This window comes from Strix uralensis, chromosome 3 (assembly GCF_047716275.1).
Source record: "Strix uralensis isolate ZFMK-TIS-50842 chromosome 3, bStrUra1, whole genome shotgun sequence".
Classification (NCBI taxonomy): Eukaryota; Metazoa; Chordata; class Aves; order Strigiformes; family Strigidae; genus Strix; species Strix uralensis.
In genome coordinates this window covers 55,639,488-55,652,251 of record NC_133974.1, presented here as the reverse complement: position 1 = coordinate 55,652,251, position 12,764 = coordinate 55,639,488, and the positions used below count along the sequence as shown (strand labels likewise).

Sequence of the window (12,764 nt, the reverse complement as noted above, 5' to 3'; positions counted from 1 at the left end):
GAACCAAGTGGACTGATCTGAAGGCTCTCTCTCCACTGACTAGATCTTCACTCAGATTAAATGTTCCAAATTTCTTTGGATAAATCCTGGCATTGGAGACCGTAGTAGGGCTTTTGTATGTGAATACAGTGCTCAGGACTGGCTCAGTAGCTGGAACCTAGTGAAAATATGTTTAGATAAGGAAAGCTCATCAAATTTCAACACACAGACTCAAAGAAGGCTTAACAGCAGCAATGTAGATAACCAACACCCAAACGGGTGTAAGGAAGAGAAAACAAAGGTTTGTGGTTTGAACAAAGTGCTGATGAACATAATTATTGTAATTATCATGAAAAATATTTTAATCAAAGAAAAACAACTGTTCCACAGCAACAATTATATGTTTTTATTTAGCAAATGTACTGGAAGAATTGTTTTTCTGTAAAGACAGACAGATACACCCCAATTCCATAGAGCTTCCATTCTCTCAAATAGTTATGATTTTTTGAAATCAGTTTAATTAACAGAAGGGAATATATGTGGAGACGTCAAACTTATTTTTGTCATAAACCACATGATTCCATTTACCACTAATCCCCAAATAATTGACCCGAGGCCACCAAGAGCTTGCAGAATCCCTTCTGGTGCTTTATAGAGAACACTGTTCACACAATTTTAACTGTCCTGTGATTCTAGCCATGTGAACAGAAAAAAGACATTAAATACATCCTTAATACCTATTTTTCCATACTGGCAATTGCTGAGGTTACCATAGGATTGCTTTGGTTTTTTGTTTGTATTTTTTACAATTCCATATGGAAGGGCAGTGATCTAGGACATTATTTCCCTACTAAGACATGCTTCAAACTATGGAAAACTTTTGTGAAACCCTGCCTTGTAAAACTGAAAGCAGACCCTATGGCATTCATCCTTCTACAGTCTACACTTGACTGAAAGATAAGGAGTTTTTTTCCTGAGAATTGTGTTCCTTTATACTTTGAGTTAGCCCCGTATTTACCTTCTGCTTCTGCCTACTAAGCACTGTGCCTCTCACTTGGCAAGTACTGACATGATTGCCATTTCCCACCGTGTCAGGTTGTAAAGCATGGAAGAGATGACATGATGAAAGGGTCTGCAATAATTATACAGAAGCGTCCCATATTGAAGCATTCTTTGGTTTGGCAGAGAGAAATGAAGTCTATTGCAAAGATCTGCCTTGCATACTTGTGTTTGAATGTCCTGTTCTTACGAGAATGTCCAGAGACATCCATAGCAGCCTGAAATGAAAATCCACTAAATGCAAACCCAATTCTGTATAAAAAAGAAAGCCCTTAGAAACAAATCTATGAAGAGGGCTCTCCTCACCAAAAAATTAATTACAACTTTACATTACTGAACTCTGATAACAAAGCGTAACATTCCCTCAGATGTGAGGCCCAACTCAAAACACAAAGGAAGAGTACTTATTAAGTACTTAGTTTTCTGAGATATTCATTGCTTGCCCTATTCTTCTATCCCTTCTGGTCTGAAACCAATCTTTCCCCAGCTGTTTTTGGAATGTTTCAGAAAAAAGAAGATAAACTTTGGCCCTATTAGGGTTAATGCTTTTGCATAGATGTATATGACCATAAACTGGTCGACTAGTAGAGGTCTTCTGCTAACATTGTGACTGAGAACAGGAAGAATACAGCCACAATAATATACAGCTGTCTACTAAAAGTATTGCATACAGACATCTTTGGCCATGCAGTCTCTTGGCCTTCTGAAAATATGTGAGCTGCATTGCTAACATGACAAAAAAAATAGCAATGTTGAGAATTAGAAAGAGGCGGGTATAAGAAGCTGATATTGATGGGGCACTACTTCGAGCAGTCGTCACCATCTGTGCCAGCCCTGATCGGCCTTTGATTGAAACCCCAGTTTTGTGCTTCACATAAGTGATATCTGCAAAATCCAGAAGATCTTTCATTTCCTCGTCTTCATCTACAGGCAACTCTTTTTGTGCTTGAGTCTGTGCCTTTTGCCGCACTTTTCTTTCATTTACTTCAATTTGTGCAAAAATGTCAGGAACAGCATCAACAAATTTGTAGCCTTTGGCTACTTTTCTGTTTTTCTTTGCTTTGCCGTGCTGCTGCTGCTGCCTCTGTGAGATTGCAAATATCCTGTCAATGGCCTCCTCCGTCTGCCTCTTATCTGAAAACCTCAGCAGGCGCTCAGCAGTCTTCCTAAAGCTAGCCGTGTTGCGTACACGAGACAAGATCTGCTTCTCAAGCTGCTGGAAAACAGGCTTAAAATGCTGCAGGTTCCTCTCCACGATCCCTACATAGTCCTTCACTTCTGGCACTGCGGAGCTCCTAATGGCAGAGGCTCGATCAAAGACAATTTTCTGGCGGTCTGCAATAACCTGTGCAAAGGTAGAGCGGGACCCATCCTCAACGGGCCACAGGTACACCGTGTAGGCATGCTCACTGGTGGTAACAAAAACATCCAGCTGTGGAGAATCTCCACGGGTAGTGAAGCTCTGCACGTCGATGGAGGGCCCAATGAAAAGGTAAATGGCCCTCGTGACAGGGTGCCGCAAGAAAGTCGTTACATTCACATAGTTTGTTCCATTGTACGGGTAGCCCCGGGGATACATCCTTGAGGCAATGGTAGCTTTCTCACTGTGGCCAGTGTCATCCATCCAGTACATCTTATATATCCCATCACGGTGCCTAATAAAGGCCCCATGGACATCATCAACAACTGTTTCTTCAAAAGGCACATCCACATTGTGGAAGAAACTGGTTGCTGCCTCCAGGGGGCTGTCATCTTCTAGATGGATTTGGTCCACTAGCAAAAGAAGCTGGGGATGGAGAAGTATGAGGTTTCTTTGCAATTTTCTCAGCTTCAGTTTAGGATTGTATGCACCCACTCCTTCTCCCCTGATAAAAACCACCCCGCTTCTCTCCATGGCGGCAACCACTCGTCCTTGACAGTCACCAGCCAAGTCATGTTTATATTTAAGCCACTTTGAGGAACAGTCTTCTGTAATCTGCCCTTCCCATGGGGAGAAGCAGCTCTTGGATACGGCAGGGGAAAACATTAACACATTATTAAAAAAGGTATATTTTGGCCCATACAGAGCTTCTGTTATGAAAGGTACACCGTTGGGAGCAAAAGTAAAGGAGTTCTGGTCTGGGTGTTCATGGCCAGCATTAAAGTTCTTCCACCCCTTGATCCACTCTTTGTACTTGTTCTTATGAACAATATCATATATTGCACGTCCTCCCAGCTTTCCTGACTTGAAGGAAAGGAAAGGCCTGTTGATTTCAGCTGGCAAAGCACTTCCATAGGTTACCACTCCCCAGTCCTCAAAATAATGCAACTTAGGAACCCCATAGTCTGGCGGAGGTACGGAGTGCAAACTTGCATCATACCTGCCAAAAAGATGAGGAAAATGGGTTTAAAAATCACTTGACTGATTCCATTATCAGCACCTGTACAAAACTGAAAAACTGATTCAGTATTTACATCAAGGAGCAAACTAACAATATAAAGCCCATGCATATGCTTCCTGAACGAACTAATTACAGTTGTAATATTTATCATACTAATCCCTGTACAAATTTGTTGTGTGCTTTTTACAGAATAATAGCTGAAAGCATCTACTCCAGATTTAAAGCAAGCAATCCTTCTGCAGTCCAAAAATAAGAGTACCACTAATTTCAAACTAGTCGTGTTTTGTCTGATGATATAAAGTTACCGACTGCAACTCAAATCTTTAAAAAAGGCACATTAGGACCAGGTTGTAGACACTGTCTGTTTTGCACTAGACATCAACATTTGCACCTATTTTCTGACTACTTAACCAAGAGAAGCAGAATATCTGTTTCCCCAAACTGACGATTATAGAGGTCTGTAGTCTCCAAACAGAATCAGCAATAACCTAAAAATTAATGAAAAGGCATTTCAAAGGATAAATTTTTATGATTTATGTCACTTAGTGTATGTTACTTGCCGTCTCCAACTAGATTGAAGAAAAATTTGCATGGCTTTCTTGTATAAATTGTAAGAAATAAGGTTTAAAATGAGGTCTTAATTCCAGAAAAGGTTACAATGCTTATATTTTTTTATTTGATCTACAGAATTTAAAACAAATTTAAAAAAACCGCATAACTATGGCAAACAAAGCCTAACCTTCTGGCACTGTTTTTAAGCAACCAAAATAAACCAAAGCATCATCAAGCCCAGTAATATTTCTGTTAGACAGTTCCTCATCAGATTTTTTCTCTACAGCTAACCAGGGGCCTCCGTCATGGCCTAGACAATCACATCTCACGTCCTGCGTATGGCTTCGGGTAATTCCAACCAACACCAGGAGCCTGCTCTATACCTAGTGGTCCTTGATGGAGATTCCCCTAAAAGCAGACCTCTCTCCTAAGACTCTAATGCAAGTGGACATGCTTATCACAAGAGCAACACTGCAGCAGTAGGAAAAGGCAATTGTTGGAATATTTAGATAATTTTCTTTTTTTTTTTTTTTTTAACTCAGGTGCTATTAAAAAATTTTCTTTCCCTCTGACATCAAAAAGAATTTTCTAAGTATAAATTCCCAAGATTTCCATGGAGACACAGGAGAAACAATGACGGAATGGGGTTGTAGAGGAGAGATTCTGTATTTTGCAAGTAACAAGATGAAGGGTGCTTGAAGCCTAATAAACATGCATTCTAAAGTTGCATATCATAAATGCAAAACAGTATATATTCAATAACATTTTTCTTGTAAGAGAGAGAAATAGAGCTGACTGACTCCTCGAAAATGTACTTGTCTCCACACACAGAGGGAATTTATATGTATCTAAAGTCTCTTGGGTCTTTTCATTTCTTACCTTTAGAAGATTGACATACAATTTATCAGAGTTGTAAATTACATGAAAAATATGGATCTAGTCATCTATCATGGTATTTTTTCTAAGCATAACTTGCAAGTTAGTATGTAAAACCAATTAACAGTAGCCTTCCTGCCTACATTACTTTAGCTTTTAAAAGAAAGCTTATATTATTACTTCTAGCTTTTAGAATAAAACTATGGTTTAAATATTCACCTAATTAATCATTAAAGAACACAACAGAATTAAAAACCATTAGAATAGACCAAATAAACCAAAGAACATATGCAGGTAAATTCTGAGTCCTTTTGGAACTGCTTGTATTCTATAAAAGCAGTAGACAATGGAGGGAAAACACAAAAGCAGATGTAGAACAAGACCAAGGTGTTCACTGTGGCAACACATACTGCACATCTATGCCAAGCAAAGAAGTTCTTCTGAGCCTAATGGCTCTCTGGGTTGCACATGGCCAGCCTGATCTCTGCTTCTGCAGTACAAATCTAAAGATAACAATTTATCACTAACAGCAAACAGCTGTCAGGTTCCTTTTGAGCCCACTCATTCCCTTTCATACCAGAGAAATTCAGTGTGGAGAGTGCACCACCTCTGCCCCTTGGATGGTGTCCCTGGGCCCTCCGCCACTCGGTTCCTTCTGATCTGCTCTGCCAACCAGTTCCCGCTGCCGTTACGCATGACAAATTTATCAAGAAACACTAGTTGGCTCTCCGGCCCGTAGAACCAGTTATAGTTGGAATCTGCGATGGCCACAGTTCTCTGAAACCCTTGGGAAAAAGTGAAAAGGAATGTAAGAAAGAACAAATAAACATACAAAGATGTATTTGTAGAGCATGATGGTGAAGCCAAGCAGTACAAACAGACACAAATAGAAACAGTCTTTTCAGATGTTTATAGACCTACTTGTAAATGAGCCATAAACAGGTTACACAGGAGCTGTTTCCTTCTACTGTAGCTAACTTGAATACTCACCTTTATTCTTCAGCTGTGGGCTACAGACAGTCAAAGTACTACAAAAGATGTAAGCAACAATGTCCCATTCCTCTCCTCACTCAAATTTGTCAGAGATAACTTTCTCTTTACAGCTTTCACTCTTCCTACATCCATCCAAACTCTCTAAAGCAAGAAAACAGAGGTTCCTCCAAGGAAAACAAAAATAAAAAATCAGCTTCACCCTGAAACAGCTAGCATGAGTTCACTTTGCTCTTAGGAACCTCTCCCCATTAGATGCCCAAGGTTTCACATGGGGTCACCACAATTCCCTACATGCCTATGCTGGCATGTCAAAGCTGCGCTCAGCCCTGCTTACATACATGACTAGATCTGGGGTTCTTATAGCCAATAAAGTCATCACTGTCTTTTCAACAGAAGTTGAACAATATAAGTTCCTAATGAATTGTCCTGCAAATAAGCCACAGAAAACCATAACTGAAAACTTGCAAGGCTGCCTGAAACTAGATCTCTTCTGAAAGCTAGAAGGGGTCAGCAATATTTATTAACTTATAATGGTTTTTATATTTGTATACCTCCATCTTTCAGTTACAACCAGGACTGGAAATCAGAGATGCTAAAACACACTGTGAAAGACCAGCAAAAGAACAGAAATATTAAAGAGTCTGGAAAATTGACCCATTAGTGACATCGGCTATTTCTGTTTAATTCTCACATTGAAAAAAGAAAATGGCTCATATACCCCCCCCCCAGAGAAACCTATTATTTGAGTCAATTACATTTTCCATATGAAAAATATTTTAATAAAAATGGTATAAAACTCTATTTCAATGTTTTTTGGAAAACTGGTGATCATCTAAAACTTGTCTATACTTTGTTGATACTTCTACCCTAGCTTCATAATTTTCTATTTCTTTCACCTAGTATTTTAGTGTGATGATTTCTGGCAAGGCAAAAGTCAGTAAGAATCTCAAAGAATATTATTTTTCAAATGAAAAACCCCAGAAACAGGTCTGTTTCAAACTCTGAAAACCAGAAATCAAATTCTGAACCATTGCTTTTTCTCCCAAATGATTTTCCTATCTTGTGACTGGTTTTAAAAGCCAGAGTTTAATAAACAATGATCTTTAATAAGCAGTGATAAACAAGGATGTCACTGTTTCGACAGATGATGAAGGTAAAAATCCAAGGAAAAGGTTATTTTAAAAAATCCAAGTTATTTAAAAATGGCCTACTTCAAGTATGAAATTTACTGCTGCTGCAAGAACTGGAAGATTCACCTTCATTTACCCAAAGGACCTACCTGGCAGAACAGTCCTGTACATAAATGCAAAGTGCTGCTTGAGCCAGGGGTGGCTGAAGTGATTGATATCAAAGTGCCTTTGGACAAGAAACATGTACTGAAACAGCGATCTGGTCGTGTAGCTGCCGTAGGCCACCCCTTCATAGAGGGAGCCATCTGTGACCTCCTGCAGCAGGACTACTGACTTCTCCATGATTGCCAACACTTGCTTAGTCCACAAGTAAGCTTCCTGAAGGTAGCCTGAAAGAAAAAGATGTTGGCAAATCTAAATACAACACCATAGATCATAGATTATATCATCTGTACTCCTACAGCAGGATCCTTTACAGTAAGGAATCTGCAATCCAGAGCTCTATAATATGACCTAATGCTGCAGCGTCTCTGTAGTTCTAGGGTGAAAAATAAGCCACTGTATTTAAACACAGCAAAGCAAGGTCACATGAGCAAGAAAAAACTATGAAACACCTTTTGCTAATAATGTGGGACTTACTTTCCATCTTAAAAGGAAAATTTCCTTAATGCGTTCAGGACATGCAAAAGGGGAAGAGCCACGCCAAAACTATTTATTGTATTTCAAATTAAAACCATATGAAAACAATCTTACGGTCCCCACTAGAGGGCTCCAATAATGCAAATATTCTAATCAGTCATTTTTCACTGGCATGATCACCAGCATGGCAAGGAGATCCTCAGAGCTTGAAAATACAAAGAAGTTCACGTTTGAGCTGCAGTTAACTGATATTCTACTAATTCATCCTCTATTTTAATCATGCTCTGTTCTACTTACATTTTCAGTTTCCTGTGCAACCTAAAAGGTTATCCAAATAGAAGTTACTTTGGAAAAGTTTTGCATGGTTAATTCAAAATGCAGATTCCTCAACTCCAGAATAAAATTAATCTTCTAACTAGGTTAACTTTCAGTCTCCACATATACAAGACCTAAACAGCTATATTTCATCTAAAGAAAAGACTTTCAGAGATCTTACTGTTTTGGTCTGCTCTACACAAATCGAGAGCTGGGAAGAGGTTGTGAGAAGACTTTCTCAGGGTTTGTCTGCCTCCACTAAGGACCAAGAGAGCCTCAGCACTGCATTTATATATTGCAGAAGTCAGCATGTGGATCCCAGCAGAGGAAAGGCTATGCGCTTTCTCTTATTTTCTTTTGGAATCACTGGCAAGAGAGGTATGACTAAACAGACAAACTGCCTTGGACTTCTATATGGCAACTTAGCGTCTACCCAACTCAAGTGTCTGGACACAGATTTAACCAGACTTATTTCTACCATATAGCAGAGCTCAGCTGGCATACATTACACCCCATTACGTGGTGAAGCGGTGCCTGCTGAATGAAGTGCACGTGCCAGGGGCAAGGGAGTACGAGCTACATTCAAACCCACTACTAAGACTGTTTCATTTCATTGCCACAATTACTGTATTTATGCTCAGAAGAGTGATGAGCAATTCAGACATCCTACTAGTCAAGGCTGTCAAATCCTGCTCAGTTATGTGAGACAGAAAAAATTGCAATGTCTAAGTTAAACAGACAACCTGAATCTAACATTGTATTTTTATCTGTACACACATATATATGCACATATATGCATATATGTTCTGTTTACTTAGTGTATATCTATGCTATAAGCCTATACTTGTAGTACGATAAAAGAATAATGATACATTAGAATGAAAAAAAGAGACTCAACACACTGTCAGGCTACACAACAAACCAGAAAAAAATCTCACCCAAAATTAGCAGTATCTATATCAAGTTAGGTCTTACTCAAGTTTCTTTTTTGAATATCTGAATGTTTACTTTAACTACAAAGACTTCAATGTATGTGTGTGCCTAGAATTCCTTTCAATTAGTTCCATTTTTCAGTCCAACGACAATGTTTACATGTTTTTAAGCTGGCTAGTTAGTCTCTGCATGCCTCAATAGCTGAATTGTATTTAAAATTATTAGTTGGAATTTAAACCTTTTGGGAGAAAGGTCTACATGGGGATACATTATTTGTAATTGCTAAGCATCTGATACAGGAAGAATAATGTGTTCACTCCCTTTCTCTCTCCCTTCTTTTTTCTCCTTCACACAAAATCTTTAATCTTGGAATGAGAATTTTTAAAAAAACCTTTTTTTTAAATTTTAGACCAACAGAAAAACTACATTTAAATTTCCATTTTTAAAAAAATAAAGCTGCTCTATATTGAAAACTTAATTTTTATTTAGAAATATACAGTCTGTTTTGACCTATTTTCATTTGAAGTATCACCACTATTTTCAAATTGCTCAAGTGTTGCTGAATTTGCTTGGGTTTTTTCTCCTCCAAAAAACCCCCACCAACCTTTGATGAAAGAAATATTGCCCAACTTTTTTTGTGATGTTACCATTTTTTGGCACAAAGCATGCTTATGGCCTATACTTTAACGAAAAGCAGAGTCATCTTGCAAACTGCCAGCTTTCTGCACCAACGGAGGCTCAGAGAAGGATGGAATTATGAGTAATTTAGCAAAAACCACTGAATAAACATGGTCTGAGTCTTCAATTTGTGGAAGGCAAGATAGGAGGAAAGGCAATAACTTCCACACATACTCCTGCTGCTTTTCAGCATAGGCACATCAGTGAATACGCTTGTTTTGACAAACACTTAACAAAAAGATGATCTCCCAATCACAGTAGATGGCACAGTTTTTTGTCACACTTCTTTGGGCATCTGAAAGCTCCAACACTGCACAGATGTGCCTTTACTTGGCAGGGCGGAACTGCTTGGCAATGCCATCAGCATCTAGAAACTCGATTTTCCTTGACTTGCAGCAAGTAAGTAGTTCCATTGGGCACCATGCTTTCAAAATACTTCTAGCATATATTAAATAATCACTTGATAAAATACTGACACATTCTTATAAAAGCAGAAGCTGACTCCATGACTTCTACCTTTCAGCTGAAGTACCACTGGGGTTTCAAGTCAGGATTTCTTATCTGCTCTCTCCCTCTGACTCTGTGACTTGCACTTTTGTTTACACTGTGTATCACTCAGACAGGAGGAGAGGGATAGCCCACAGGCAGAGCAGCCAAAAGGAACTGGTGAGGTTATTCAGCTAGGAACTGGGAAGGGCAGATTTAAGTCCCCGAAGCAAAGACGACGACAATACCTGGCACAGACACCTCTTGGATGAAGGTTGTGGGGTGCAAGGGCATAGTTCAGAGGTAAAAAGGTAAAGCCATGCTCATCTCCACAGAAAAGGATGCTGGAAAGAACGGTCCTGAGCTGTGGCCTTTGGGTGGATAAAGTTACACCTCAGCAGCTCTCTCAGGGAGACAGGACAGGAAATTTCAGGTTACCCTGTTGTATATCTCGCAGCTCAGAGCACGGGGTGTTTCTGACGGCCGACCTTCTCAATGCATTGTGTAAGAAGACCAGGTGCATTGCTCTTTACTGATAACCAACCCTGAAAGACACTGTCTGTAAATCTGGACTGGATAGACTATACACGAGGGGATTTTTAATTCTTACAAACAGCGAGGTAAGAATTTCAGAATCAGTTAGATAACTAAATTTATATACACAGGTACATATGCATATATATTATACCTTGTATATCTGCCCACAGACTTTTGTTCTATTCAGTAAATTAATTTTTTCTAGGCAGCAAAAGGGCAAACCTAGTACTGCTGTACTCTCAGAAGCATTTCTATCAGTTCCTGAACTTTGCTGCATAAATGGCTGATTGAGTTGAAACAGTTCAGGAAAATGTTCCTATGGTTTAGCACATACCTTGATTCATCAGAACCAGGCTTCCAGCCAACAGGGCCACACAGTTGGTAGGCTGGTGGTTGTGAAGGTACTGGAAGCCCCATCCACGTCTGTATGATGTTTCGTACATATATCCCGAGGCATTGGCAATTACCTCAAGAAATCTCTCCTGTTGAGTCTTGCTAAGATAGCTGTACAAGAAGTCATATGCAGTGGCAAAACCAACTAAGGAGTGAGCGAGAGGGACCTCATCCCACGGGGCATCCTTCACTAGCCTGTCAATAAAGAAAGATGCCAATTAATTGAGTTTCACCGACTTATTTTTTGTCCATTACCGAACCGTGAGGTGTGTATGACTTAATGTCTCTGAAGCTAGACAATTCATGTTGAATTTTAACACAGTAGTAAGCTACTTACCAAGTCTCTGAGACCATTTTTTTCTTTCCTAAGTATGAACAATGTTAACCTTCAAAGCTCATTAATTTTATTAGAAGGATTAAGCTGTTAAACATTAAAACAGTGCTTGCAATATTCTGGGTTTTGCTAGGAGAAACAGATATGCAGAATATTGTTTGTACAGAAACAGAATCTATTTATCTGAAGCAAGATTCACATAATTTTTGTGAGAAAGCAATATCCCATAGTTTATACTCCTTCAAAAATCTGTAACAAACTTTTTCTTTTCCAAAGGAGCCAAATGTTGATAAATTCCTGAACGGTGGCTATGGGACTGAAGTTGTCTTTAAAGCAAGTATAATAAAATAACTCACCATGCTGTTCCTTCATTTCCCACATGCATTCAAGAATAGAAGCAGAGATGGTGAAATTTGCTTTCATGATTACAGTTCAAATGAAATTAATAGCATTAAAAAAACCAGTGTTTAACATAAAACAGAGGTAAAATGATGCCACTACTCAAATTATCTAGGAACTACCGGCTTGTATCCAATAATTACATTGAACAAAAAATAACAAATAACAAATTTGTACCAAGAAAATTCATAATGGAGGTAGAGGTAGTGTAGAACAAGTATTTCTCTTAAATCAAGCATATGCTGTGTATCAAGTACTTTCAGGCCACGGTTCTACAGAAAGGGAAATGTGAAGCAATACACAGTGAAAAAAAATCTTTGATAAACTGAAAAATCATCAGTTGTTTTCATGGTTGTTCTCTTCTTTCACTTTCTTTGCAATATATTTTTTATTTCGGAAATGAATTTTAAATTGTTGAGATGAGAGAGTGTCCTACTGCAATCAGTGGAAACTGTGCCATGCTCCTTAAGATGTGCACCTTACAGCTTCAACTATTCTATGATTCTATAAATATGATTTCAACTTAATTCATGTAAGCAGTAGTGTGAACAACCAGATGAGGAAAAAATACCAAAAGAGCAAGATTTTTAAAAAATCCTCATTCTGCTATAGGAGAATTTATTTACATTCAAAAATGCATGAACAAACCGCATAGAAGTTATGACCATCAGCCTAGGGCACTGCAACTACGGTAAAATGCAACACGTTCAAGTGAGAAAAACTACTTGTAATTTTTATTTCAGTATATCTAACAACACCGGAAGAATCATTGAACTTGGCACATTTATACCTGTATGCAATGAAAGCCTCTGTAGGCTTTTTGATTAGCTGAATTTCCAACAGTTATAACTGTTCACCTTCTCTCAGCTTCAATCCCAACTTCTGCTGGGTGAAGTTATAAATTCATTTTTCTTTTTTTTAAAGTTAAATCTTTATCTCACAGGTTTTAAATTAAATACATGAATGCATTCAGCATTGAGCAGCAGGTTTTGACTTTTTTTTTTTGAACCAGGGTTTTTATTATTTTGTTTGCACAATTTTGCTTCTTGGTTAGCAGACAGTCATTGACAGAAAATGGTT

At 38.6% G+C, this 12,764-nt stretch overlaps 1 protein-coding gene across 5 annotated transcripts in view; it reads right to left on the bottom strand.

The window, feature by feature from the left end:
• Window positions 1-361: 361 nt before the first annotated feature.
• DSE (dermatan sulfate epimerase) overlaps window positions 362-12,764 on the bottom strand; it is a 36,612-nt gene continuing 24,209 nt past the window's right edge. For all 5 annotated transcript variants that reach the window (XM_074862330.1, XM_074862332.1, XM_074862333.1 and 2 more), the window contains 4 exons: window positions 10,893-11,146; window positions 7,120-7,359; window positions 5,425-5,632; window positions 362-3,398 (listed from right to left, as the gene is read on the bottom strand). In XM_074862330.1, the coding sequence (XP_074718431.1) occupies window positions 1,637-3,398; window positions 5,425-5,632; window positions 7,120-7,359; window positions 10,893-11,146 (2,464 nt within the window). In that variant the 3' untranslated portion in view covers window positions 362-1,636. The remainder of the gene's footprint in view (window positions 3,399-5,424; window positions 5,633-7,119; window positions 7,360-10,892; window positions 11,147-12,764) is intronic.